This window comes from Bos mutus, chromosome 4 (assembly GCF_027580195.1).
Source record: "Bos mutus isolate GX-2022 chromosome 4, NWIPB_WYAK_1.1, whole genome shotgun sequence".
NCBI classification, from domain to species: domain Eukaryota; kingdom Metazoa; phylum Chordata; class Mammalia; order Artiodactyla; family Bovidae; genus Bos; species Bos mutus.
Window position 1 is genome coordinate 59,101,140 of NC_091620.1, and position 26,917 is coordinate 59,128,056.

A 26,917-nucleotide genomic window follows, 5' to 3' on the forward strand; every position below is an offset into this window, starting at 1 on the left:
AATGCAAAAATAAAGCCCTACTCACATCAATTATCTATTCTGAGTCTTTTTCCTTCTTCTTGAGTATTTTACATTGTCCTAATACCACTGTTACTATGGATATAATTTTTTTTCCAAATTTCAATATCTCAGGCAGCAAAAACAACAACTTTCCCAACTACTATATCCTTCTCTACCTTCCTTAATATCTGTCTTTTCTAAGAAGTGCTCCCAGATAATTCCAGCCTGTCTGGTGGGCCATTTCATTCCACCACACCTTGAGTCAGTTCAGTTCAGTTCAGTTCAGTCACTCAGTCGTGACCAACTCTTCAGGACCCCATGAACTGCAGCATGCCAGGCTTCCCTGTCCATCACCAACTCCCGAAACTTACTCAAACTCATGTCCATCGAATCAGTGATGCCATCCAACCATCTCATCCTCTGTTGTCCCCTTCTATTCTGCATTCAATCTTTCTCAGCGTCAGCGTCTTTTCAAATGAGTCAGTTCTTTACATCAGGTGGCCAAAGTATTGGAGTTTCAGCTTCAGCATCAGTCTTTCCAGTGAATATTTAGGACTGATTTCCTTTAGGATGGACTGGTTGGATCTCCTTGCAGTCCAAGGGGCTCTCAAGAGTTTTCTCCAACACCACAGTTCAAAAGCATCAATTCTTCAGTGCTCAGCTTTCTTTATAGTACAACTCTCACATCCATACATGTGAAAAACCACAGCTTTGACTTAGACAAACTTTTGTTAGCAAAGCAATGTTTCTGCTTTTTAATAGGCTGTCTAGGTTGGTCATAACTTTTCTTCCAAGGAGCAAGCGTCTTTTAATTTCATGGCTGCAATCACCATCTGCAGTGATTTTGGAGTCCCCCAAAATAAAATCTGTCATTGTTTCCACTGTTTCCCCATCTATTTGCCATGAAGTGATGGGACCAGATGCCATGATCTTAGTTTTCTGAATGTTGAGTTTTAAGCCAACTTTTTCACTCTCCTCTTTCACTTTCATCAAGAGGCTCTTTAGCTTTTCTTCACTTTCTGCCATAAGGTATGTCATCTGCATACCTGAGGTTACTGATATTTCTCCCAACGATCTTGATTCCCACTTGTGCTTCATCCAGCCCAACATTTTGCATGATCTACTCTGCATACAAGTTAAATAAGCAGGTGACAATATACGGCCTTGACGTACTCCTTTCCCAATTTGGAACCAGTCTGTTGTTCCATGTCCAGTTCTAACTGTTGCTTTTTGACCTGCACACAGATTTCTCAGGAGGCAGGTCAGGTATCACTTGAAGAATTTTCCATAGTTTGTAGTGATCCACACAGTAAAAGGCTTTGGCATAGTCAATCAAGCGTTCTGGAACTCTCTTGCTTTTTCAATGTTCCAAGGGATGTTGGCAATTTGATCTCTTTGAACCAGAGATCAAACTGCCTTGAGTCAAGTGTTCTCTTTTATATGGAAATGAGTGAGTGATTCACTCTGTGACTCAATTCAGGTCCTAAGGTCTGCCTACCTTCTCTTCTGTGAAATAGTCCACTTACTTGTGTTAAGCTCATATGTGGAAGGTTAATCCTATTTATGTGCATGGTATGAAAGGATTGATAAAAAGTCAGACAAGCTTGATAGAATAAACAGAAATGACTGCTGACTGTGATGGATAAGGTAATAGCAGACCAGATGGGTAGATACGAAAAAGCCAGATAAGCTCTGGAGGCAAAGTAGGGTTCAAGTTCAATTTAAAACACAGGATTATGAATGTTTATCAACTGCGAAGAAACTGAGATTAAGACAGCTGTCAAAAGAATACTAAGCCATAGCAAAGAGAGTTTTAAGAAGTAAGTTTACTTTTTTTGACTTTTTAGTTCCCCTTCTTCTCCTTCTTGTCTCTCTGTGCCGTGTAGGTGGTTTACTGTTTGAGTGGGTGAGTGGTTTACCATGAGAGGATGCACTAGCACCAATTCACCTTTCTTTTTGAAAAAGCTTATTTATTTGGCTGCATTGTGTCTTAGTTGTGACACACGGGCTCAGTTGCCCCACAGCACCTGGGATCTTAGTTCCCTGACCAGGGATCAAAGCTGCGGCCCCTGCATTGGCATGCAGATTCTTAACCACTGGACCACCAGGGAAGTCCTCCATCCTTCTTTCTTCAGTGGTGATGGATGTGCTGAGAAACGTGCCAGCAAGTAGTGGAGAAACATGGGCTTCTAGGTCTCCAATGTATGTCCCATGAGTGTGACCATGGCTACGTGAGGCTAAACCACAGCCTGGAAGAACAATAAAACAGGCTCTTCTGGAAGAATCTGAAATAGGCAAAGAACTTTTAAAATTGCCCTACCTTTGACATACCATTAACCCACACTTTCATTGTCTATCATTATTTGGTCAGCCCTTCTGATAATAATGATAATAGCAATAGCTGTCATTTACTGAGTGACTACCATATCCCACTGCAAGATGATGTTACTGAGCCTACATTACAAATGAGAAAACTGTACGAGGATCTCAAAATGTTAAATAGCTTGCTCACTTGTCTCACTTCGTTTTGTATCCTCTGTCACTATCCTGTGCTGTCCTAAGTCACTTCAGTCATATCTGACTCTGTGCATCACTATGGACTATAGCCCACCAGACTCCTCTGTCCATGGGATTCTCCAGGCAAGAATACTAAAGTGGGTTGCCATTCCCTTCTCCAGGTCACTATCCTAGGCCATGACATAATTATTTCTCACTTGGGCTACTGCAACTAATTACTGTCTAACTAATCTTTCTTATTTAATTTTATTTCTCACAAAACAGTTCTTCAACTTTGACCCTCTAAAAATGCAGATCACATCATGTGCGGTCAAACCTTCTGCTGAGAAACATTCCTTTTTTTCCATGACTCTTGGACAGAGTATTGAGTCCATACAGTTCCTCATGACACACCCTCTATCCATCCAGCGGGCAAATCCAGAGCCCCGTGTGGAATTTGTTTCAACTCCAAAGAAAGAAGGTATTAGGCAGGATCTCAAATATTACCTCTCCACCATTTCTTCCATTCTTGTTCTTTATTAGTAGGATTGCCAGTTAGACACAGGATGGGACTTCTTAACCTGTCCTTTCAAGACAACTTCACACTTGTGTTTTTTGTTCCTTTATCTTTTGGAATATATTCTGGATGTATTCCTTACTTCCAACCTCCAAGTTACTGGTTCTCTCTTTAGCCAAACCCACCATAGAATAACTCTGTGTATTTTACTGCTTTTTTCCTGTTGTAGAGTTTTTCTTACATTTTATTTCTTACTTTTACATTTCTGAGATTTTCAATTGTTTCTTTCTCAAATTTATCTATTCTCAATTTATGTCTACCCATTTTATGCGCATAATTTTCTGTTTGTGAAGATACTATTCTCTCTCTTTTAAAGTCCTTCCTTTGAGGGCCCATGACACACTTATTCTTAAGTCCTCCCTTGAGCGCTATGTTCCTCCACATTTACCAGATAGAATAGAGCCACCTGGAGCAGCAGCAGCCCGTGTGATAAAGAGGGACCAGATGCAAGTTTTCTGAGGTAACTGACTGTCTAGAAAGGCTGAGGGAAAGAGGAGAATCTAGGAAGACATGCAGTTGCAGCTTCAGCAAACTGGGTATATGTTCATATATCACTGAGAAAAGAAATTATTAAGGAAAGCAAAACTGCACAGGTTTGGGGCTGGAAGGAACAATGGGGACTGATTTTGACTATTTTGAGTTTAAGGTGCAAGAGGCATCTAGATGGTCAAAACAAGTAACAGATGGACACTGTTCATATGGGTCAGGAGGTCAAGAATGATGTGACAGTGGAAATTATGAGCATCTTATGGTGATAAGGCTGATGAATGCAAATAGATCACCACAAACTTGTTCCAGTGTAATGATCATGGCTCAGATGGTAAAGCGTATGTCTAGAATGCGGAAGACCCGGGTTCGAGCCCTGGGTTGGGAAGATCCCCTGGAGGAGGAAATGGCAATCCACTCCAGTACATTTGCCTGGAAAATCCCATGGACAGAGGGGCCTGGTAGGCTACAGTCTATGGGGGTCACAAAGAGTCGGATACAACTCAGCAATTTCACATCTCAAAGTCATTTGGCTGTCTTTTGATTACGCTTTGATGGAAGGATAAAAATAGATCTTCATAAAGTCAATTCATACGATAAAACAATATATTTAGAATGCGTGGTGGGGACAAGGGGAGGGATGTTCTTCTCAAAGGGCCACTCCTTTCATAACTGTATTTAATTGCATCATCAGACAGAGAAGGTGTAAACATCACCTATTTCCTTTGCTCCTATTCTTATGACTGTCCCACACACCAGGCACTGTACTAGGCACGGGGAACACACATGGCCTGTGCAGAGCATCACATAATGAATAAGTGGAGCCATATGGACTGTTACAAATGCATATAACAAGGGCCTGGATCTGATCTGAGAAATCAGATGACTTCTAAGGAGTTTACATTTCATCTGGGATCAAGAGGGAATGGGAGTTAGATGAGCAGAGAAATGAAAGGATGGTAACTTCCAGTTAAAAGAAAAATCACATTTGTAAAGGCTCTGAGAAGTGTGCAGTTATGAAAGAAAAAAAAATTCACTTATAATTAGAACCAAGATAGGAGTTTGGTGGAAGTTGCAGTAACTCTAAGCAAAGCTGGTGAGGTAAGCAAAGGCTGGGGATAGCAGGTTCGTAGCCAGAACGTCTAGATTTTATTCTAAGTGCAGTGGGAAAGCACTGAAGGTTGATAGGCCTGGGAGAATGCCTTAGAAGGGAAGTAAGAGTGGAGACCAGGAGGCCAGCCGAGGAGGCAAGTGGAGGCAAGCGAGAGCAGTGAGGATCAAGAATGGGGAGGGAGGAGGGAGGAGGGTTCAGGATGGGGAACACATGTATACCTGTGGCGGATTCATTTTGATATTTGGCAAAACTAATACAATTATGTAAAGTTTAAAAATAAAATTAAAAAAAAAAGAAAAGAAAAGAAAAAAAAGAAAAGGTAGACAGAATCAAGAACCACTGAGGAGGTAAATTCCACAGGATTTGCTATTTGAGAGACTTTAGGAGTTGCAGGGGAGGTGGTCCAGCACCATGGTGGTACCACTGACTCAGAGGACTCATGAGTACATCTGATGGAAATTCTAGGAAAAAAAAAAAAAACAACCAGAAAAGCATATATTTCTTTCCCCCTGAGGCTGCTCTCATTCCCGAGAAGTTCTGGGCACCTTGCACAGGTCTACACACCCCTAGAGACAAAGTGCAAGCTGCCTTTCTCTAGAACAAAGCACCTTTTTAGGAGAAGCCAGAGTCCTGCTTCATGCTGAAAGCTACATATTTATATACTCCACCACAAACTGCCAGTTGACCTAACAGGAAAACAAAATACACAGTGTGACATATACGAAAGGTTCTAGAAATGTGAGATGTCTTAGTCATCAAAACCTTAAGGAAACATGGTTGATAAAAGGTTCTGTCCCGAGTTACCCAATCTGCTCTTAGTGACAGAGCTGAGGAAGGGAAGTAGACGGAGGAGAATATCACCCCTACCTACCTAGAAAGCAAACTGAAATCTGCAGTTCATCTTCAGAGAAAAAGCAGAATGCTGGAGTTCATGCTTGTGCAATTAACCTGGGTTCTCAGCTAAGGGGAAACATATGTTTTCCATCTTTCTCCTCCAAAGCATGGCAAACTCTAAGATTTTAAGAGATTATACACACTCTCACATACAAAGGGAGAGAGCTAAAACCAGAAAGGGAAGTTCTTCGGTCACTTTATATTAAAGGAAGTTTAAGAAATAGCTGTTACGATACCAAATCCAACAGTTGCAAAAATCAGATGAGCCATGACTTTTCCTGTCTCAGTATCATTCTACCTGGTTATGACAGCACAAAACCCAGCAGTATAACATCACACAGGCTTCATCACACTTTTCTTGCTGCTGCTGCTGCTAAGTCGCTTCAGTCGTGTCCGACTCTGTGCGACCCCATAGACAGCAGCCCATCAGGCTCTTCCGTCCCTGGGATTCTCTTAAGCGGGACCAAATAAACTCTTGAAAGTGTCATGTTTGTATTCTTTATAAAGTAAGAAAAAGCAAAGAACTATTAGGACCATTTTACTGAAGGAAGCATTAAGGACTCCCTAAACATTACTGTGGGAGCCAGAGGCAGCACCAGCAGAGAGAAATGTATAGGGCCGCACAACAGTTTCTAAATCTGTGTCCAAGAACATCAGCATTACTACGAAGCTTGAAGAAACAGGAATCCCCAGCTCTTGAACCACATCTACAAATAATCCTCTCTGTGTTCAATACGTGTCATAAACAATTCAGATGCAGAACCAAGCTTGGAGCCACTGATTTAGTCCCCCCTTGATAGGAGGAAATTTGTCCACCACCCAGGGGACATTGGCACTGTCTGGACACACTGTTGGTCGTCACAGATGGGGGAAGGAATGCCACTGGCATCTAGTGGGTAAAAGCCAGGATACTGCTAAAATCCTCAAATGCAAAGCACAGACCACAAAACTAAGACTTCTCCAGTCTAAAATGTCAGTAGTTCTGAGATTGAGAAAGTCCAATGTAATACAACCGTTCAGGAAAAGAGTTCAGGACAGGCACAAGACTTTTCATTTCTGCAGGGCAAGGGTAGAACCTTGTTTTCCAGAAATTCAGTCTCATTTTCTTGATTCTATGGGATCTTTTTTATTATGAACACTGTGGCAAAATACACATTACATTAAAATTACAATCTTAACTATTTTTAAACATACTGCTCAGCAGTGTTAAATACACTCAAATTGTGTATTCTATGTGACTGCAGGGAAGTCAAGAGATACCTGGAGTAACAGGCAAATTTGGCCTTGGAGTACAAAACAAAGTAGGGCAAAGGCTAACAGAGTTTTGTTAAAGAGAATGTACTGGTCATAGCAAACACCCTCGTCCAACAACACAAGAGAAGACTCTACACGTGGACATCACCTGATGGTCAACACCAAAATCAGATTGATTATATTCTTTGCAGCCAAAGATGGAGAAGCTCTATACATAAGCAAAAACAACACTGGGAGCTGACTGTGGCTCAGATCATGAACTCCTTATTGCCAAATTCAGACTGAAATCGAAGAAAGTAGGGAAAACCACTAGACCATTCAGGTATGACCTAAATCAAATCCCTTACGATTATACAGTGGAAGTGACAAATAGATTCAAGGGATTAGATCTGATAGACAGTCAATCCTGAAGGAAATCAGTCCTGAATATTCATTGGAAGGACTGATGCTGAAGCTGAAACTCCAATACTTTAGCCACCTAATGCGAAGAACTGACTCACTGGAAAAGACCCTGATGCTGGGAAAGATTGAAGGCGGGAGGAGAAGGGAACGACAGAGGATGAGATAGTTGGATGGTGTCACCAACTCAATGGACATGAGTTTGAGTAAGCTCCAGGAGTTGGTGATGGACCAGGAAGCCTGGCGTGCTGCAGTCCATGGGGTCGAAAAGAGTTGGACACGACTGAACTGAACTGAACTGAACTGAACGTGATTGCATCTGAATTCAGAATGTTTATTTGGAGCTCAACTGTTTTAGCTCACCAGGCTCTCAATATTTAAATGTCTTGGGAATTACAGGTTTTTAGGCTGAAGAGATAACTTTAATGCACTTAAGGAAAGTTTGTATCATTGGTTCCAGTCTTGCTTGAAACATAAGAAAATGGTTCTATTTCATGTATGACCCTGAAAAAAAATCATAATTGGCTCCTAAATGATTATTAAGCAGGGCGCTGAATGACTACCTCACTGAATCCCCACAAAGTCAGGAAGGACCCAAGAATATTGACAGTTCATCCTTACAAAGCAGGATGCTTGTCCCCTGTCACACAGCACTTAGTAGCAACCCAGATTTTGAGTCCAAATAAGCCCATCCAAAGGCTGTGCCTGTAAGCACCAGGCCAGTCTGCCCCTCCCAGTGTCCAACCCCAAAGAAACCCCCACGTTTCAAGGCTCTGTCTCATTTCAGGTGGGCTCCTTCAATGATAACCCAGACCATTCACCATCTTTTCCCTAGTTTTTAAATAAATTCAGACTTGGCTTTCATCATACACTGTGTCCCAGGAAGTCATCTTGTCAGTGGATGGAGGAGGCAATCCGGCAGTGGTAGAAGTGTCTGTTTAAACGAGGCTGTTGTTACTGGTGTGAGCCATTGAATGGAGCCATTAGGGATGGAGAGACCCAAACAGAACCACCGAACACACAAAATCAGACAGACAGCGAAGGACAAATACTGGTTTGATCCCTGGGTCGGGCAGATCCCCTAGAGGGAGCAAACCACTCCAAGATTCTTGCCTGGAGAATCCCCATGGACAGAGGAGCCTGGGGAGCTACAGTCCATAGGGTTGCATGAGTCGAACACAACTGAAGTGACTAAGCACACACACACAATATCACTCATATGTGGAATCTACACACACACACACACAAAATTCAATTTCCTAGAAACAGAGGGTAGAAAAGAAGTTGCCAGAGGTTGGCGAGTGAGAGAAATATGAAGAGATTGGTCAAAGCATACAAACTTTCAGCTGTAAGATGAACATGGCCTGAGGATTTAATATAAAACATGGTGACTACAGTTGATAATACTGTACTGTATGATTGAAACTGTCTAAGAGAATAGAACTTATGCTCCCGACTTCCCTGGTGACCCAGTGGCTAAAACTCCGCGCTCCCAGCACAGAGGGCCCAGGGTTTGGTATCTGTTCAGGGAACTAGATCCCACATGCCGCAACGAAGACTGAAGAGCCTGCCTGCTGCAACTAAGGCTTGGTGCAGCCAAATTAATAAATAAATATTTTTAGAGAAAAACAAATGAATTGTTCTCATCCTATGTCAATTGTACCTCAATAAAGCTGAAATGAAATTTTAAAAAGAGCTACCAAACAGAATTATGATTTAGTACAAACGGCCTGGATTTTTTAGTGTCACCCAAAAGTGACAGTGAAAGTGAAGTCGTTCAGTTGTGTCCAACTCTTTGCGACCCCGTGGATTGTAGCCCACCAGGCTCCTTCCTCCATGGGATTCTCCAGGCAAGAGTACTGGAGTGGGTTGCCATTTCCTTCTCCAGGGGATCTTCCCGACCCAGGGATCGAACCAGGGTCTCCAGCATTGCAGGCAGACGCGTTAACCTCTGAGCCACCAGGGAAGCCCAATCTGGATTCAGATCAATAACATCCTATCTGTGTGATCTCAGGTAACTCGGAAAAATTATGAAATGAGAAGTGTAAAGCCTGCCTTGCTAGGCTTTAGGAAGGGGATGAAGTACTCCATGCAGGGCACTTATGACACTGCCGGGCACATCATATGTGCTAATTGGATGGTATACGTTATTATTAATATTACCACTATTACTAGTACTATGTATAGAATGAGTTAAACTCCTGTGTCAAGCACAAAAACTTCAATGCGCTTTATGCAATGAGTGAGCCATTAAAAGGTCTTGGGTAAATCAAATTTATGCATATTGAATTATATCTTAAATATATTACAGAAATAGGATAGCTGAAATATACTACAGAAATCAGATAGTTGAGGGAAAACCATGAGCAATCATTTTGTGCACGCTTGCCTAAAAACACATGCATCTATGTTCCTTTTAGAAAAATAAAATCTGCAACCATGTATGAAGAGGGGTTGCTATTGTAATTTCTTTCTCTTTGAAGAATGGAGAATACCAATGTTTTATGCTTATCTTTACTACTCACGATTCAAGCCAAAAGTCATCCCACAGAAAGAGACCAATGTGATGGCCTGCAGAATACAAATGTATATAAAACAGACTGACCACCAGAAGCTTATAATCTACTTCAAAAGACTTAGGCACATTTTAAAAATGTAAATAATATCAGGCTCAAGTTATGTTAACTGTAAACAAAATCTACAGGCAAAGAAAACGATATAAGGAATTAAAAGGATGGGACTTCCCTGGCAGTCCAGCAAGCAAGACTCTGTGCTTCCACTGTAGGGGTAAGAGTTTGATCCCTAGCCAAGGAACTAAGATCCCTCATGCTACGTGGTGCAGCCAAAAAAAAAGGGGGGGGGGGGTAGGGATTAGAAGGATGGAGAAACAACTGCATTGCAACAGAACTGAAAAAGACTTGAGCAGAAAGGAGGCTCTGTGTGATGCTAGCAATGCCAAGATTTAGAGTGGAGGGAGTAAGAGAGGGCAGAAGAAAAGTGCGTGGGGGAAAGAAAAGTGCAAATATGGGCAGGGACACACTCGTAAAGGGGCGGTTTGTCCAAAGCAAGAGGGTACTTGAGAACTGCTCACAGCACATGCAAATACCTTGAACCTGGGATAATGTAAGAGAAAATCACAGCAGGACATGAAGCAAGCCAAGGAATCTGACAAGTCTCAGGGTCACCAGGAAGCTCAAGGATCATCCATGACTTTTTCTTTTAATTGTGGTATACTTTCTTCAAACAAAATCTTTCCCCAAAGCATCCAAAAGCGAGAAAAGGTCAACAGCCACTGCTGTGGCAGAAGTGGGCATGGAGACCCTGGAGGCCTATGGCACACAGCCTTCACCCTGAACCATTTGAGGAGGATCTGCAGAACTAAGGTTGAAAACCATGCATCTCTTTTCATCATCCCTTCTGGGCAAATACACAGCAGAGAATATCTAAGGCCCAGATTGGAGTGGTGGCTTTCTGGCGTCAGTGTAATCCTTGTAAAGAAAGGCATGGGGCGCAGAACAGAGGCAGGAGGAAGACAGTGCAGCAGACAGAAGAGCAGGTGGCAAAGAGGTGGGAGAAAATATTTTGGAGAAATACTAGGGAGCCAGTGAATATTCCACAGCATGAACTTGTTGTGTGGCTAATTAGCATGTTCCTTTATTACTAGGTGATGCCTCCCTCCCACTTGCCCTTTAACTTTTTCTCTTTCCTAAATATTTACAAAGTCATGCAGAAAAAGAAGGATAAAGGTGGGAAACCATTCACGATAGAAGGGCAAGTAAAAAAGAAAACCTGAGCATCTCATTCTCTTATTGGATGAGAACTTGCTTAAATGAGCAGCAGAAAAGCCTTTGCATGCATGCTAAGCCACTTCAGTCGTGTCTGACTCTTTGTGACTTTATGGACCATAGCCCACCAGGTTCCTCCATCCATGGGATTTTCCCAGCAAGAATACTGGAGTAGGTTGCCATGCTCTCCTCCAGTGGATCTCCCCAACCCAGGAATCAAACGCACATCTCCTGTGGGTCCTGCATTGCAGGCAAATTCTTTTACTGCTGAGCCACCAGGGAAGCCCAACAATGCCTTTACTGTGCAATTACTCTGAACTGGGCAGTGTCCTATTCTTTTCATACATTTTCTTTAATCTTCACAATGATCATAAAAGTGGTGACTTATTATCTTGACAAGACAAAGATAATGAGGTTCAAAGAGGCTAACCGGGTTCTCACAGAAAGGGGGCCACTGAGCCCACCCCACAGGTTTAAATGTCCCGGAGCCCACATCGTGTTTGTTAGGACACACTGCATTATGCCTCTTGTCCAAGAGCTGGGGGTTCTACACGCTTGACCAAAAAATATCTGTTCAGAAAGCATTAGGTTAACGGGAAGAGTGGACAGGAAGCCTTTTTGGCTCTGTATATCCAGACAATGATCACCTAAAACCGCAAATGGTTCCTGAGGTTGAAAGCCAGCAACAGACAGTGAAGACAGGAGCAGAGGCCGCCGCCATGAACAAAGAAGCTAGATGACAGCTCTTTTGAGAGCCTCATATGATAGAGCAGACTTCACTTGTAAAAGGTTCCTCGGGGCTTTTCCTGTGGAGTAGAAACACAGAACTGTCTCCTCAAAATTTAGAATGAAGATAAACCAATCCACTCCAAGTAGACATCCCCTGCAATTGGGATGGGCCCTGACTGAGCAGACTTGATCCCCACTCAGGAATCTCCCTCTCCCAGCTAGTCATTAATTATTTACTTATATAGAAAGGTTGATCAACAGGCACTAGAAAAAAAGGTATTCAGAAATGGAGTAATTCAGGCTCAAGGTGGTTTCCTCTCAAGCCCCTGCAGGATGCAGTGAGGGTGACTCTGCTCTAGATTCATTTACTGCTCGTCGCAAACCAGATCAAGGGTCCACCCCAGGTCGGCAGAATCACAATCTCTGCAGTGGGCCTGGGAGTGCGCCTGGGATGTTTATTTCTCACAAGCTGCCCTGACACACTCAGGGTTGAGGACCACCAGTTTAAGTTGATAGATAAGGACAACACAGTGTGACAAGTGGAGGGATACTGGAGGTTTGGGGGAGAAGACAGAGCAGCCATGCTTGACCCAGCTTCCAGAAATACCTTGTAGTGAAATGGTAGCTAAGAGCAAAGGAGCAAAGGTAAAATGCGATGGGAGAGAAGCAGGTGATGTGACCTTTACTAAACAAGGTAGAAGATTAGGAGAAAACTGCCCAAGTCTTCCTTGCTTGTGCAGATACATTTGCGATCCTAGTGCCAACTTCCAACTCAATCAAGAAACAGCACCTGATAGCAAGGCTGCCACTCACTCCAGCTTCAGCCACTGCAGGGCCAAAAGGGACTGGGTCTCCTAACACCTTGTGGAGGTCTCCATATGGCATTAGCAGGAGGTCTACAATGTAGCCAATGGTTGAAGAGTTCGGTCTTCAAAGTACAGAAGGCCTGTGTTTGTGTTCTGGTCTCATTGACTAGGAAATCATCTAACTTCTAAGAACCTCAATATTAGCATCTGTAAATTTAGAACCATCACAAAGAATGAGACAAAGCAACTTTATGTACCTCTTGACGTGATGCCCTGAAGAGGACCCTCATCTCTCCTTTCTGTCTGCCAAAAATGCAAAACATGCATCTAATTGGAAAGAAACACTGGAGAAACCCAAACTGAAGGCCATCCCACAAAATACCTGTACTATACTCTACAGAACTTTCTAGGTCAGGAAAGATAAAAAATCTCCAAAGAACCATTCAAGAGCCGTAAGACCAGAGGGACATGACAATAAACGTATTGTTATGATTGATCCTTTCAGGATCCTGAAAGGATGTCAGACTGAGGAAAATACCTATCAAGGATCTTATTGGAATAACTGATGAAATATGAATATGGGCTTTGGGCTCTGAACCAGATGATAATTTTGAACTAATGTTCAATTTTCTGGTTTCTATAAAGAGAGTATGGTTATGTAAGAGAATGATTTTATTCTTAAGGAGGACACATTGATTATTTGGGGTAAAGAGAGATGCTGCCTCTAAGTCACACTCAAATGGTTCAAAAGGGGATATGTATACAAGAGAGAAAAAATAATGAAGCAAAATATTAATAATTAGTAAGTCTGGATAAAAGGTAGACAGGAGTTCTTTGTACTATTCTTGTCATTTCCGTGTGTGAAACTGTATTGAAATAAATTACTCCTCAAAACTATCAGGCCATGAAAAACAAGGGAAAGACTTGGAAACTGTCAAAGACTGGAGAAGACAGAGGAAACAAGATGGATATATTACAGTGCAGTTGGTATTCTTGTATTGGATCCTGTCACAGAAGGACATTAGTGGAAACACTGATGAAATCCTAATAAATTTTGTAGTTCAGTTACTAGCAATCAGCATAGTTGAAGCAAATGTACCACAGTTATATTAAGATGTTAACATTAGGATAAACTTAGTGAAGGGTGTACAAAAACTCTCTAACAATCTTTGTATTTTGTCTGTCAATCTAAAATTGTTACCAAATAAAAAGAATATTTTAGAAAGATTATTGATACACATACAACAAAGGCCATCCCCAAAGGCAGGGACAGGACACTGATTCCACAGGCCCCTAAGAGTATACGTCAGGAATTGCTGTCTTAAATAAGAGGTTTCCAAACACCCTTGGCCATGGCAGAATCAAAAGGAAATAGTTTACCTGAACCACAGACTTAGAATCTCTGGAGATGAGGCCCCAGAGAACATTTGAACAAGTGCCCCAAATGTTTCTGATATGGCCTCGGGCTTGGGCACAGGTATCCAGCTCAATATTTCTCAGACTTAACTATACAAGGAATCCCCTGGGGACCTTGTTAAAATTCACATCTGGGTCAGGAGGTCTGGGTAGGGTCTGAGAGTCTGTATATCTACTGAGCTCCTAGGTGATGTTCAAGCAACTGATCCTCAGCCCCACCTGCAGACAAGGCAAAGCAACAAAACAGAATGGGCCTGGGTCCATGACACTGGAGCATCAGTGTCATGTCACTGGAGCATGCCAGCCCAGGATGGCCCTGTGGACTTGAAAGAAAGAAGGAAAGAAAGTGAAGTCACTCAGTCATGTCCGACTCTTTGTGACCCTGTGGACTGTAGCCTACCAGGCTCCTCCATCCATGGGATTTTCCAAGCGAGAGTACTGGAGTGGATTGCTATTTCCTTCTCCAGGGGATCTTCCCAACCCAGGGATCGAACCCAGGTCTCCCACATTGTAGGCAGATGCTTTACCATCTGAGCCACTAGGGAAGTACTATGGACTTGGGAAGTCCTGTGGACTTGAGAAGCCAACTTCTATCTCTTTGAAACAATTGTTCTCTTGGGTTGTAGACAAACATAATCCTAACAACATTTAGTCTTCACCAAGTAGCCCCAGCCATATCTTGCAGTAATATTCAATGTGTACCCTCTCTCAAACAGCACATGAAAAAGCGTAAACAACTGTTGTCTGACACAAATGTATGTAAAATAACTGAGCGCACTTCTCTACTTTCATGGATTGCTTCTAAAGTCAACAAAATCTGCCTCAAAGAGCAGTTACAATGATTATGACATGTTGGTCTGATGACACCTTTTTTACAACAAAATTTACTCTTCCTTACATTCATGCTCAAACTCAACTAACTCTCATTTGACCTTTATAATTTAATGAATCATTTGAATGCACACAGTAGCTTATAAATCTTCCAGTAGTCTTCAACCAGATAATAAAATCTGACCAGAAAAAAAATGTACAGCGTAATCATAAAATAGTATCGAGTACATAAAAAGTAGAGTTGCTATGGTACCCTAATTTTGAAAACGTAGAAAGCCATCCAGAACCCCATACTACATGCTTTATGAAACCCTTAAGCATATACTAGGTCTCGAACTTTTTTGTTTTTAAGTCATTTCTTCTAGAATGACAAAAGTGAGCTCCCTGAGATTGCCTGCAATCAATTACATCATAAGACTCAGTACCCAAGCTAAAGGATGCTTCCATAGGTAAAACCATGCTAAAAATCTTTGTGATATTTTTTCGTGCAGTAAAAATTTACTGGGCATTTTCCATATACCAGACAATACACTAGAGCCACAGTGCATTTAACTCTAATAATGAAATGACAACTGGCTAGGACCCAAGACCCACCCCTCTATGCTAATTTCATCATCAAAATAGTAATAGGACAAAGTCACATTGTACTTGATGGCTGCTTCTGCAAAAACCAGAGAAGAGTGACCCCCAAAACTAAGTTTTGTGTTGTCTATAATAAAACAATCTACTCATAGTCATGAGTCTCTGCAAGGCAGTGCTAGGACAGCTCCACTGCATCAACGGCCCAAGTCCAGTCCCCTCGTCCCTCCAGCTCCTTCACAGCTTCGGACACAAACCCTGTACTGACTCACTCTGAGTAGATGTTGGACAAGTATAAAACCCCATCCTTCGCCACTACATGTGGTACAGAAATCAAACTATACTGTAACTATTATCACACCAATTTTTCAACACAGCCAGAGAGAGAACAGGAGAAAAAAGAACTAAGTCTGGGAAAAATTCAGAATAGAAGGGAAACTAAAATAACCGCCAAATGACTGCCAGTCTTACTAACCTGGTCGATCTCCATGAGCTTGGGGTAGGCACCTGGCCATTCTATGGCCACCTTGACGATGTCCGCGGGCGGCGGCATTGCAAATTCCAGGAACGTCCAAAGCCAGTGGAAGTGGGATCCTACGGTGTAGACGGCTGCACGTGTCTACACCTAATGAGGAATGACGAAAAGAGAAAGAGAAGTCGCTCAGTACAAATACAGGGTGAATTTTGCTTTATCACTTCCTGTTTTCACTGGTGGTTTAGGTACAAGAAACGGCTCTGGGTGCAGCAGACTCAGGGCGCCAACTGCACCACTCAGTGGCGGCTCCCCAGGAGGGAAGGTAGAGGAGGGGAAGATACCAATGCCCTGGGCTCAGAGCCACCGGGAGATGAGGCGCTGGCGAGGGATAGGCTCCCAAGTCTCCAGTGTGAAGCAAGGCGGAACCCTTACCGACCAGTTCTGCTCTGACCGGTGCCCGGGGTCTGAATGAGCCTGGCTCACTCTGCCCAGAAGCACATGCGAACTCCTCGTGCTCAACAGTCTCCGGAAGGACAGATTGCCCAGGAAGTCATGGCCAGGAAGCAGCATTTCTTTAAAGTGTTTTCTGGGTGTCACAAATAGAGCTCTGCACTATAGCAACCAGGATATCATGAGGAAGGAGCCACGCCCCACGGTTCACACACATGTACACACACCCTCCCTCCCCAAGGCCAGTTCACAAGAGGCGAAGAAAATTAACTGTGGTGGTGAATACAGCATTCAGAACAGACCTTGAATTCTCACTGGAATGAATAGTGTTGCTTACACAAGGGAAGTAAGATTAATCCTCTGCTGCCTCTCTTTCCCAGACTCCCTCATTTCTTTAAGAATGACTTTTTTTTAACATAATATTTTTGAACAGGTAAAACATTCATGCAATTCAAAATGAGAGTGTGTGTGTGTGTGTGTAAAGACAGTGTGAATCTCCCTCCTCCCGAACGGATATAACTTCCATCCCATCCATCCAGCTAGCCACTGTTAATAGATTCTTATGTGTCCCTTCAGAATTTCTTCATGTAAGTCAAATGTTAAAACATATATTTCCCATTTTCTTTATATAAAAGGCAGCATTCTAAACCCTGTTTTATTCATCTCATGTGTCTTCTAAAACCTTCTATATTAGTATAAACACTGTATCCTGGTTCCTTCTACAGCTGCATAGTCATTCTTTGTATAGAAGTGTCTTATCTGAAGAGCGAGTCCCCTGCCATGAGCCACTGGGTGATCTCTCACCTCTGGCTGTTATAAACAAGCCTCTGGTGAATAACCTTATGCATACATCATTGTGCTCACTTGCAAGTATACCTTTACAGTAGATTCACAGAAGTAAAATTGTTGGGTCACAGGGTATAAGCAGTTTTAGATTCTGACACCATCTCCAAATATCCCTCCCTAGTGAGAGTTGTACCAGTCTACCCTCCCTTTAGCAATGGATGAGTCTGCCTATTTACACAGACTCACCAACAGATTGAACTTTTGCACACCTCCATGCACTGAAAAAATATATTTCAATGTACTTCCAATGTCTATTTCTCTTATTGTGAGGGAAGTTGAACGTAAAGATGTGAAGTCCCATGTCTACTTTACTGTGAACTGAAGTAATACTTTGCCCGTTTTCTACTGGGTTCTTGGTCTTTTATTCAGAAATTGATCTCTGTATAAAGCTTCTAGTCAAACATATGCAACTGATTCTTTATCAAACCCGAGTGGGGCTTGTCAGTTACTAACCCCTGTCTGTGGCAGTTGGACATGGCTAAGATAATAGAGATAACAGAGCTAATAGTGACAGCCTAATGTCAGTTAATAATAACAACACAAGCAGTGATATAAATAACTAACTTCACCAGAGCTGACAAGTAAAGGAAATGAACCAAAACAAAACGGCTGCCCCTCTGGCCAAGGATGATGAAGCCAGCCTGGTGTGAAGATAATCAGTGCTAACCAGCAGGAGCATATCTCCAAAGCAGTGGTGCAGTGGCTCATTCAACAAATAATTATTAAGCCCAATTCTGTGCCAGCTGTTTTCTCAGTGCTGGGGATACAGCAGCAAATCTGCACCTTAGGTGGCATCAAGGGACATGGAGAGAAATAAATCAGGGAAGGAGAATCTGAAGTCTGTGAGTATATCTGTGTGGGAGGGGCAGGATGCAGTCTTAAATAGGGAAACCAGGGAAAGCTTCAGTGAGAGGCAGAATGTGAGCAAAGGTCTATGAGAAGTGAGAAGGTGAGTCATGCGAACACTTGGGGAAATCATGTCACAGGCCAAGAGAGCGTGTTGACTGAAATAAAAATGCACAACCTAAAAGTTGAGAGTTATGTTTTATTCAGTGGATGTTCTTAGGACTTTGAGCCCGGGAGGCAGCATCTCAAATCACCCTGAGTAAACTGCTCCCAAGAGGAAGCAGTGAGCCAGGATATATAGGAGTTTTTGTAACCGTACCAGGAAGTCAAAACAAAAGATTACTGTTAATAAAAGAATACTAGATATCTCAAGTTAAGGAATTTAGTGCTTCTCTGTATATGGTAAGATGCAAGAGTCTGGGTTCACTGAAATCATTCTTTGATGTGCACCTCAGCTGTGTGGGGCCAGAAGTGCTTTCTCATAGAGGAGGGGAGTGGCTGCAGTCTGCTGACTGCTGGATGGCAGACATCCTTTGTTTCCTTCCTGAGTTCCCTCAGGACTCACATTTGGGCCGACTGTAACATGGTGGCTAGATCCTTTCTTTACCAATATGGCAGGTAATACTTTATTTCAACTAGCAAGTGCAAAGGCCCTGAGGGAGGAGCATGCCTTACCTGTTCCTGAAACAGGTGAGGGGCCAAAGTCAAGTAAGTAAGAGTAAGAGTAATAAGAGAGTGAGTTCCAGCAGTTTGGGGCCACAATGTGGTAGGTTCACTCACTGTACTCTTGACCCTCCTAGACATTCCTATGCTAACTCTTGGTCTTAACTTTTAAAGAAGAAAGTTCATGTCCATGCATATCTATCTATTCTGAGTATAAATTAGCACAACTTTCCAGAGGTATCTTTGGCAAACTGTACTCAAAGCCTTAAAATTCTATATTCCCTTTGAGTAATTTTACTTTTCTAGGATGTTTCCTTAAGAAATAACTATTAACTCAACCATAACAATGTCAATTGCCGTTTTGGTTGTAGTTCCCAAAACTTGAAAACAATTGAATATTCAACAACAGGGACTGCTACATAATTATGGGTCTCATAAGTACAAATACAAGCAGCCAGTCTGCACTGGGACAGATTTCTTCATAATCTGTACACTCTTTTAATTCACTTGAGAATTCTAAGATAGTGTATTTTATCGGTACCACATCACTTCAATCGAGGATCCATACTGAATTACATATCCTAGAATAAGAGTTAAGAAAACAAGTTCTAATGTGAAAACAGACTCAGTGCAAATATCAGGTAACACTATTCAAACCAAAGAACACATAATCGTGGTGGTGAAGAGAACAGATAATAGACAGTAGAAATAAAAATGCATTTTGAGCAATTTCCTCCCAACTCTACACAAAATAGTCTAGAGTTACTTTGAAAGAGGTCATCTGGCCTTCCAGGAATCAAAGGCCAAGTGTGCTTTTTTTCCCCTTTAAAAGATATTTATTTCTCAAAGACTGTTCAGACAAAACCTGTTGAACAGGTGAGAATAGAATAACACAGTTCTCCTTGTGCCTCCGTAGAGAACAACATAAGAGCGGTGCACAAAGCAGCCATTGAGAGCAAAGAGGCTGGGAGCACCCCTTGGGAACTCACCTAACCAGCCCAATTAGTCCTCATCAGTTTTCCCCACATTAACAAGCAGCAGAGATGGGGTACAGCCAGGTTCCCATAGGTAGAGTCAGGTGTACAACTGCAGAATGAATAATCCCATCCACCTCATTATTCTCAGAAGTCCACATTTTATCCTCTTGAATTTATATTTCCACGAAGAAACAGTTAGCTTCTATATATAGTCATGTTGCTACTGATGAAATTCAGAAGAGAACGTTTCTAGCTCAGGTTTTCTCACCCTTGTAAGATGTTTAGCAGCATCCTTGGCCTCTACCCACTAAAGGTCAATAACCCTGTTTAGCTGTGACAGAAATGTCAGAAATGTCTCCAGACACTGCCAATGTCCTCTGAGGGGAAAATCGTCCTCCAGTTAGGTGTGAGCTGCCAAGTTCTCAGGACTTCCCTGGTGGCTCAGATGGCAAAGAATCTGCCTGCAATTCAGAAGACCTGGGTTCAATCCCTGGGTCAGAAAGATCCCCTGGGAAGGGAATGTCTACCTAGTATTCCTGATGCAAACAGCCAACTCATTAGAAAAGACCCTGATTCTGGGAAAGACTGAAAGCAGGAGGAGAAGGGGATGACAGAGGATGAAATGGTTGGATGGCATCACGTACTCAATGGACATGAGTTTGAACAAACCCTGGGAGATGGTGAAGGACAGGGAAGCCTGGTGTGCTGCAGTCCATGGGGTCACAAAAAGTCTGACATGACTGAGCATCTGAAGGACAACAAATTCTTACCTGGGAAATCTCATGGACAGAGGAGCCTGGTGGACTACAGTCCATGGAGTCACAAAGAGTTGGACACGACTGAGTGACTAACACATGCCAAGTTCTCTGGGAAGATACTAATGATCAGGGCAAGCCATGGCTGAAGAGACACAAGACAGGCTCAGCAAGAAACATGAACATTCAGACCCAGTGCCTGGTCAGGCATCACTGAGATGCAAAAGTATTTCTAAATTTCAGTCAACAAATGTAGTCTCCTGGCATCTTTGCATCTTCAGACACAGTGCTCATAGCTTTTGAGTCTTCTCGTCAACCTCCCCCAACCACAGCTTGGAGCACTGTAAGGCAGGGTACACATCCTGATCACAGTTACATACCAGGGCCCACAGGCATCTCATGCATGGTGTTGGCTGAATGCATCCTTTCTACAACTGACATCTCATCAGAGCTACTGGCAGTAAAACTGAGTCTAATCAAATTGCCCAGTAAATATAAGCTGCATGAATTTATGTAATAAACTCCTTGATATAATAATTGTTATGCAAACTATAATTTCAGAACCACTGAAGGGCAGTGTAGGCGAGATCTTTTTTAACCACTCTGCCTTGTGGTCCTCCCTACCTAAGGAATGAGTGGAGAATTCTACAAGGTTCTGGCTTGGTTGCTGATTAATTTACTTTATGCCAATACTAAGATTCTACAACCTTAATAAGATGCATGTCAAAGGACTTGTTTACAGTTAAGTAAATTAAATGAATAAAAAAGGAGTCACTTCTTACTTGGAAGTGAGTTACCAAAATCCTCAGATGTAGCCCTGAGCAAGTTGAAGTTGTCTTTATTATTCTGCCGAATGTCTCCTCCTTATCTTTGGGTCACGTATCTGATACAATGGAGAGAAATCACTCTTGATTTCTATCTAGAAATCTATCACTGTGCATTGTTCTAAACCCAAAGTGCTACATGTTCTGTGTTTGAAACTCATTCCACTGAAGTCTCCTAAAGATGTGTCACATCTCTGCATGTTTTTCCAGGCAGTTTGATTAGATCTTGAAGTTCATAAAGTTCCCAAATATCTGACCCATTTTTTCCCCTGAATTTTCCATAAGAGTTTTAGCTTTGGGTCTCTGAATGGCTTTGAACTCTTTTATCTTATTTCTAGCCTTCCTGTTACACCAGCAAACCCTATTAAGAGAAGAGAAAATCAAGCCTATAAGGATGTTCTACAGGAGTTGTGTAGTGGGAAAGTTAACATGATTGCCCTGTGAACCATGTATCCCCACAACTGTACTGAAAGAGCCTGATAGATGGACCAGTAGAAGTCAAAAGGCAGATCGATGGGAAAGAAATAGCAAACAGCTGGAGAAACAATTTGTTTCAACTCCTCTGTCTCTTCCTTTCCTCCATAGGCAAGCTGTCCCCTGCTCCACTCGCCATCATTATCTACTTGTGACAGATAATAGGTTTATAATGAGTATGGGAATAGTGGGGAGGGAGAACTAGTTCCAGATTTTAAATGTTCAGTGGTCCCAGATAGAAAAAGAGATAAGACAACATTTTCCTGTGGTATCCAAATTATGTAAAAAGGGAAAGGACCTCTGAAAGTGGCTCTGAGAGTAGCCTTTCATTGTAGGAAGGGGAAAAAAAAATCCCCTTTCTCAATCCTCTTAGGTTCTTCAGCTGGGGACTGCAAATTAAACTAACAAAAAAAAATTAAAAGAAGAAAAAAAAGTTTATTTATTTATTCATACAATGCCTGCACATGCCAAAGAACTCAGAGATGAGTAACTCAAAGAGACAGTTAAAATTTGGAGCTCATAACCATCTTAGCAGGGGTGATTAAGCGAGGAGAAAAGGCTGGAGAAAAGGCTAGACAGAGGAAGAGGGGTTCAGGACTTCATGGATGCAGGTGGAAATGTATGTGGTAGAAAGGTAACTTGGAAATGCACACTAAGAAAGGGTTGTTTACTAAGGTTTGTTATGCAGTCAGGTAGATGAGCCATGATCTCCAGGGACCATGCGAGCAGGGGGAGCAGACTTGTGTTTCCCACACTGCAGGGTCCAGATGGAGTGACACATGGTGGGGGTGCCATTTCAGATTCTCCATCTCTGTTAGAAAACTGTTGGCCATTGTGAGAAGAGCAGAGGGGCCAAGGAGGAAGTTTTATGACTTTATAAATGGGGGAAAACCCTGTGCAAGACATAAGCATTCAGAAGAAAGTGAAGAAAAGAGAGAAGTGAATCAAATGCAAAACCAATATCCCATTTTATGGATATGCAGTGCACGAAAACCACATATGGTATCTCACTAATAACTTGGCCCTTTACTTACCAGGTGGGGGTAATGTGCTATTAGATACCTTTGGCTTACAACAGGTCGCAAACTTTCAGAGAAAAATGCTTTCACAGAGGCTTGAACTGTCATCATGGAGGCTATGGTACAGTTGGCAGAAAGGGGCAGGGATGAGCTGAGACCAAGCACTGGATTGGGCATTTGAAATACATACTTTCTTACTTACTCTTTACCCCAGCCCCAAGTGACAGTTGGCAACATCTGCAATAAATGAATGAAGATATAAAATCTCAGCAATTTGAACTACTTCCTCCAAATATTTACATACTCTCCAGAGGATGATACCTCTCCTCTCGGTCATGATACCTACTGTGGGCTATTGCATTTATTTCCTCCTCTTGATGAAAGTGAAAGAGGAGTGAAAAAGTTGGATTAACGCTCAACATTCAGAAAACTAAGATTATGGAATCTGGTCCCATGACTTCATGGCAGATAGATGGGGAAACAGTGGAAACAGTGGCTGACTTTATTTTGGGGGGCTCCAAAATCACTGCAGATGGCGACTGCAGCAATGAAATGAAAAGACGCTTACTCCTTGGAAGGAAAGTTATGAGCAACCTAGACAGCATATTAAAAAGCAGAGACATTACTTTGCCAACAAAGGTCCTCTAGTTAAGGTCCTATAGTTAAGGCTATGGTTTTTCCAGTGGTCATGTATGGATGTTAGAATTGGACTATAAAGAAAGCTGAGCACCAAAGAATTGATGCTTTTGAACTGTGGTGTTGGAGAAGCAAGGAAGTCCAACCAGTCCATCCTAAAGGAGATCAGTCCTGGGTGTTCATTGGAAGGACTGATGTTGAGGCTGAAACTCCAATACTTTGGCCACCTGATGCAAAGAGCTGACTCATTGGAAAAGACCCTAATGCTGGGAAAGATTGAGGGCAAAAGGAGAAGGGGACAACAGAGGATGAGATGGTTGGATGGCATCATCGACTCAATGGACATGGGTTTGGGTGGACTCCGGGAGTTGGTGATGGACAGGGAGGCCTGGCGTGCTTCGATTCATGGGGTCACAAAGAGTCGGACACGACTGAGCAACTGAACTGAACTGAACTAGATTCACACGATGAAGTTGCAACTCCCAGTATCTAAGATTGTGACTGTAGTTGGAGATTGGGCCATTAAGGAGATAATTAAATTAAAATGAGGTCATTAGGGCAGCCCTATTTCATCTGATTGGTATCCTTATAAGGAGAAGAAATATGGACCCACGTACAAAGGGATGACAATTTGAGGACATAGCAAGAAGAGAGCCATCTTCTTATCTCTTGGCTTGATTATTTGAGGACAAGCCAAGAAAAGAGGGCTCACTTAGCCAACCCTGCTAACACCTTGATCTCAGACTTCCGGCCCCTAGAACTGTGAGACAACAAATCTGTGTTGTGTAAGCCACTCAGTCTGCAGTACTTTGTCATGGCAATCCTACCAAATGTACAACACCAAAAACAGAAAACATAGGGAAGGGGCTATAGTTGTTTTGAAAGATGCTTAAAATTTTCTGCATTCCACAGCACATGATAAAAATTTAAACACAAATTACAATCTGAGAGTGTGGGGTCTTAGCCACTGTACCAGTAGGAAAGTCTCAGTTCAGGGAGCCCAGGTTCCATCCCTGGTCAGGGAATTAGATCTCACATGCCGCAACTAAAAGTTCCCATGCCACAACTGAAAAACACCACGTGCTGCAACTAACACCTGGCAGAGCCAAATAGTTCATTAAATATTTTAAAAATTGCAACCTGAGAAAGTATTTGCAATAACTATGTCTCATCTTGCCTGGAGAATCCCAGGGACGGGGGAGCCTGGTGGGCTGCCGTCCATGGGGTCGCACAGAGTCGGACACGACTGAATTGACTTAGCAGCAGCAGCAGCAACCTGAGATGGAAATCCCATGGACAGAGGAGCCTGGCAGGCTACAGTCCATGGGGCTGCAAAGAGTCAGACACAACTGAGTGACTAATACTACTACTATATTGTTACCATCAAGAAAAATGTAAAAGCAAAAGCCCTTTAAAAAAAAATTACTTTGTTTTTAATCCATAATATTTAGTGTAATAAATCTAGCCATTATAATTTCTGTTCTGATGAAACCACTAAAGTAACATTTCTTTAGTGGTTTATTGACCACTGATCTATTGACATTTTGGACAACATCCATCCTGAGAGACTGTGGATGTTCAGTGACATCTCTGACTCCGTCCACTAGAGCCAGGAGCACTGCCTCAGCTGTGACCATCAAAATGTCTCCAGGCATTCGCCCAGTGTCCCCTGGGGGACAACATCACCCATGGTTGAGAACTAGGTCACTCAGGTTACTAAGTCTAATCTTGCTTTAAAAAAAAAAAAAAACTTTATTTCATAGAGACCAACTTTACAAAGTGGATATTAAGTTGTACATATGATATTTTAACTGCAAAAAAAAAAGGGAGATGAGATATAAAGATCAATTGAAGAAAACCAACAGGAAAGGGAAGTTGACACAAAAACATGAATACCTTGATACCACTTGAGGGTAATTCTGTAACATTTTACTCCAACATATTTCCTTCACACACATCTCTAATGAGCGCTTGTCACTTGTCAAATAAAAAGATGCATAACATGAGAGTTGCCAGTTAAGTTTTCTTTGGGACAAAATGAGAACGGCAGCTCTGAGAGACTGCTCCAGAGATGCGGTTGGGAGAACGTCAACATATAAGATTTTGGTGGAGGGGGGTGTTCATGCAATCAAGCACTTACTTTACAAGAGATCTTCTGCGAGTCACGAAGAAAGGATGTCACCATGAAGAGATATAGTGGTTTTCTAGACATGAAGAGATGCAAAGACTGGGATCGTGAAATCAGTTCCTGAAAACACCTAGGCACCTGAAGACCTGTTCCACCAGATTCCCTGGCTTACAGAGTGTCTCACTCCACCCTGAACTCCCTCAGAGGGTGTTGAAGGTCAACAGGAACAGCAGCACAGGGCTCGGTCTCCACAGAGGTAAATGGTAAATGCCCTTGTTGTTGTTCAGTGGTTGGCAAATGCTCTAGCCAAGTACCAATTTGTAGTTGACAGGCAAGTGCCAATTTGTAGTTGACACACTCCAATTTTTTTGTCTAGTGGTCTAGCGAGCTTTTCCATCTCATTTCTTCACGTATTAGGTCCTGTCTCACCAGCTATTAAGCAAGAGTAGGCATGCGGCCAGGCCTGACCAATGACAGCCCCCATCTCCTTGGGAACAGTGGTTGGCCCATGGGACAGACATGGTCCAAGCAAATCAATTTCTGGGGATTGATTTATGAGGCCTGGAAGGAGAGTGTTCTCTCTTTCTGCATGGCTTGTTGAGCGAAGCTGTCAGTAGATAGATCCCATCCATGGAGGGGAAGGGCTGTCTGTTACAGGAAGGAATGAGGCAAGCAGAAGCAAAGACAATCAGAGAGGAGAGACAGGAGGGTGAATAAGAGGCCAGGAATCCTGACTATGTAGAGTTTCTGTCTTCTACACTTTTCCTTCCACTCTCTGATCTATCTTAATATTCTTCCTAGACTTTTGAACTCTTAAATTCACCATTATGCTAAGTGAGTTTGGGTTAGGGTTCTATCACTCGTCACTGAAAAATTCCTGACTGAAATAATCAACTCTATCATAACTGTTTATTGCTCTGAATTAGAATCTTGTCGTTCCCTTAGAGATGACTGGTACATAGAACACACACTGAAGTTACACAGTCTAACTTTGCAGCCAAGTGGGAGGGATACTTTGCTCTACAATTCTGGAGCTGTGATACCTGCCCGTCCATATTTCTGATGGAGCCCTCTCTGCCTAGGACCTGCCTTGGCTCTCCAAGACTGCTAACAGAAGTCGTTAATGCATATATGTGCAATCTAAAAAAAAAAATGGTACAGATGAACCTATTTGCAGGGCAGGAATAGAGTCACAGATGTGGAGAACAGACGTATGGACATGGGCAGTGGGGGGGAAGGGGAAGGGAAGAGAGTACCACTGGCATACATACACTTCCACGTATAAAATAGATAGCTAGTGGGAAGCTTCTGTATAACACAGGGAGCTCAGCTCAGTTCATAATGACTTAGAGGGGTGGAATAGGGGGTGGGGATAGGAGGGAGACCCAAGAAGGAGGGGATATACGTATACATTTAGCTGACTCACTTCATTGTACAGCAGAGACTAACACAACACTG

At 42.5% G+C, this 26,917-nt stretch overlaps 1 protein-coding gene across 5 annotated transcripts in view; it reads right to left on the reverse strand.

The window, feature by feature from the left end:
* The window catches only part of ELMO1 (engulfment and cell motility 1), a 585,429-nt gene that overhangs the window by 457,781 nt on the left and 100,731 nt on the right, over positions 1-26,917 (reverse strand). For 4 of the 5 annotated variants that reach the window (XM_005889093.3, XM_070369538.1, XM_005889094.3 and 1 more), the window contains one exon: positions 15,842-15,991. In XM_005889093.3, coding sequence (XP_005889155.1) covers positions 15,842-15,919 — 78 coding nt within the window. In that variant the 5' untranslated portion in view covers positions 15,920-15,991. Of the gene's footprint in view, positions 1-15,841; positions 15,992-16,273; positions 16,293-26,917 lie in introns of those variants that run through there. The other variant, XM_070369539.1, reaches the window with a different exon arrangement.